General features: G+C 33.0%; 1 protein-coding gene across 1 annotated transcript; it reads left to right on the plus strand.

Annotated features, from left to right (window-relative positions):
- The first annotated feature begins 1400 nt into the window (after positions 1-1400).
- On the plus strand, positions 1401-2891 carry LOC116342704 (lipase 3-like). Its single transcript, XM_031770415.1, has 4 exons — positions 1401-1552; positions 1616-2179; positions 2236-2376; positions 2468-2891. The coding sequence occupies exons 1-4, from the start codon at positions 1445-1447 to the stop codon at positions 2837-2839; spliced, it is 1185 nt and encodes a 394-aa protein (XP_031626275.1). The 5' UTR covers positions 1401-1444; the 3' UTR covers positions 2840-2891.
- Positions 2892-3170: the final 279 nt, after the last annotated feature.

Here is a 3170-nt window from a genome sequence, read left to right on the forward strand (position 1 = left end):
GATATATGAGACACCCTGTATGTATTTTTAGGACCGTTTTCAAATAACAATTATGGCAGCAAGCACTATGCGTATTGTACTTTCAGACAGGGTGAAATGAGTATTCAAACTCATAGTCCAAATGTTTGAAAGATCTTATGTTGGAAATTTTAATATTACTTGGTTTTTTTTTTTATTGACGCAGTAATAAAATTTAGATCGTGAAATTACGCAACTCCTTCAGTTTATCTTTTATGAATGAAATATTTGTCCAAATAAAAATGTGGCTCACTTATATATCAACCATGACCTACGGTAATCGAACAAAAAAATTCTCTTATCAGAATTAAGTTGTCCAAAAAAATACCATTGTTGATAACTAGCGGTTACAATTTAAATGATTTGACGATATTTTATGCTGACCGACTAGTGACTGTATTCATTTTATTTCGGGTAAAGAGATTGCATTTTTTTAAAAACATGACAGTTTAATTGTTAAAGGCCTTCTATGACGAAAAAAATTAACTAAATAATATACTACTGTGCATAGCTTCTAACCAGGGTCCGATGGGTCTATTCCCCCTGGAGAATGGATTTAGAAATTACCCCTTAACAATTAATTTTGCTACACAGAGAGGAATAGTCAAGAAATAGTCGAGAAATAGAAAAAAACTTGGAAATAGTTGAGTACGGTAACTCGCACTTGCGGTGTTAGTAGAGCGTCTACTCCTCAAAATGAGTTACGCACTCCATTTTACTCTATTGTCGGTGTTAATTTCGTCCAGGTGCGAGCTACCGAATTTTACAAATATTTCTCTCTGTGTAGGGATTTTCGCCAAAAAAGTGAAGAGCGAAAACGGAAAAAGCTGGAGATTTAGATAGAATGGTTGCTGAAAATTACCCCTTTACAATTTTGAATTTTTTTTGGATATCATGTTGACAAACACTTTGATTTTTCGTCAATCATTGTACTTACATACGCTTTGCACATACATTACGTGTCATTAGTATTAATTTTTTTACTCATTTTTCGTGCTCCTAATCTATTGAATTATATAATTTTGATATAATATGTAATCGTCTCGAATGATGATGCTTTTATGGTAAAATCTCAGTTAGCTTCAGAAATTGTAATTAGTAAATATGGGCAATGATTATTAGCTCAACAAGATTATTATCTAAACGTGATAGGTGAATGATATAATCAAACGTTTGGCAATTGCAAATTGTTGTGATTCGGGAAAAAGATGTTTATCAGACTTGCTATCTCAGAAAGTGAAAATGACATTGACTTTCTGTTTAATGTGAAAAATGACGTAAATCAAACACGTTGAAAATATTTTATGTTCTCAAAAATATAGATAGCATTGACGCAAAACTCATTAAACCGAACTATTTAAGCATTATATGAAGCGCAGATTCGTACCTAATCTCCAGAGTGATTGTGAACTGTTTAGAACTCAAGATGTTTGTCTCTAATATTTATATTTTTAAATTCGCTTGTGTCTTTTTGATTGTGGGTCGATTTGCGGTAGTTCAATCAAATGTGAAGGATAAGTGCACCATGGGAACTGTAAGACTTAAATCGAATGGTATTTTGAATTCGAGACGGTATTTTTTTGATTTAATATTGCAGAAAGAGATGATCGAATACAACGGTTACTATGCGGAAGAACACAGTGTAATCACCGAAGATGGATATAATTTGACGATTTTTCGATGCAATTCAAAAAGTGTTTCGCCAGACACAAAGAAGGTGGTGCTTTTACATCATGGCTTACTTTCCTCATCCGATGATTATTCTACGAACGATCCAAGTCAAGCATTGGCATATATTATGGCCGATGCTGGGTATGACGTTTTTTTATCGAACCACAGAGGGAATTTTTATTCGAGGCGTCATATCACGTTAGATCCAGATATTCTAAATATGAGTGAACGGTTTTGGAATTTTTCATGGTACGAGGTCGCTATTTATGACTATCCAGCCATTTTTGATTATGTGCTCGAAGAGACAAAACAGCCAAAAGTGTATGTTGTTGGTCATTCACAAGGCACAACTTGCATGATGACTCTGTTATCAGAGAAGCCCGAATATAATGACTATTTCTATGCGGTGAGTCTAATGGCACCGGTCGGTTACCTGAAACATACTGGACGCCCTTTACAAATCTTAGAAAAATTTCACAATCAATTACTGGTAAATACAAATTGAATGCATGCCAAAAATTTGCTTTTAACCACTTTTTTTTGAAGGTATTTGAAAATACAGAACTTCTTCCAAGGAGTCCGATCGGTAAATTTGGTGGAAAAATTTGTAGCTCAAAACTTTTGGGTACATTCTGTGAATCGTTACTTGAATTAGTTTTGGGCCAGAGTGAAGGACAACAGGATAGCGTAAATTCAATTAATTTTAATACTAACTTGGATTTTTGTAAATATTTATTTCATTTACTATTCTTTTTTTTTTTCATTTCCTAACGTATAGACAACGTTGAGGAATAATATTTGCCATGGACCTAGCGGGGCCTCATTTAATCAAATCCTTCATTATGGTTCAGAAATAAGTTATGATTATTTTGGAAAGTATATGAGAGATTCAAAAGTGCCATCAGATTTTGATCTTTCAAAAATTCGTGTGCCGATCTCGCTTCATTATTCACCCAATGATAAATTAAGCAATTCAGCAGATGTGGAAAAATTAATTCCAAAACTGAATAATAGTCTTGCACTTACTCAAGTTGTGAACCAAACAGAGTTTAATCATATCGATTTCATTTGGGGAAAGGATGCAGCTAAATTGGTTTACTCAGTAATTTTATCATTTTTTGAGGAGCAATCCGGGGAAACAACAATTTAAATAAAATAAAACACGATTGTTTATGATGGAGAAAAAGTCTTTCTTCAATAATAATCAAAATAATAAAAAAGAACTTACATTAATCTAAAGTACTTGTTTTAATTCAATTTCACAAACAATCTTACATTTCAAGATTTCTTCGGAATGTTACAACAATTTCGTTATACCAATTAAAAATATCGCACAAAATTGAAACCAGCCCATTTTTGCGCACAAGCTACAGTGTATCACAAATAAAAGAAAATACCTGTCGCATCATATAGATCCATATGAAGGCCTGAAAATACGGATAGATATTCATCCAGTTCGATTTGAATGAATGCAAAATAGA

The sequence above is a fragment of the Contarinia nasturtii genome, unplaced genomic scaffold (genome assembly GCF_009176525.2).
Source record: "Contarinia nasturtii isolate CC-2019 unplaced genomic scaffold, AAFC_CNas_1.1 Cnas_scaffold_883, whole genome shotgun sequence".
In the NCBI taxonomy this organism is placed as follows: domain Eukaryota; kingdom Metazoa; phylum Arthropoda; class Insecta; order Diptera; family Cecidomyiidae; genus Contarinia; species Contarinia nasturtii.

Excerpts from the sequence above, each read along its gene's own strand:
- LOC116342704 (XM_031770415.1), top strand. The coding sequence starts at position 1,445 with ATGTTTGTCTCTAATATTTATATTTTTAAATTCGCTTGTGTCTTTTTG. Across the intron at positions 1,553-1,615 it reads ATAAGTGCACCATGGGAACT|AAAGAGATGATCGAATACAA; the intron begins GTAAGACTTAAA and ends TTAATATTGCAG. Across the intron at positions 2,180-2,235 it reads AATTTCACAATCAATTACTG|GTATTTGAAAATACAGAACT; the intron begins GTAAATACAAAT and ends TTTTTTTTGAAG.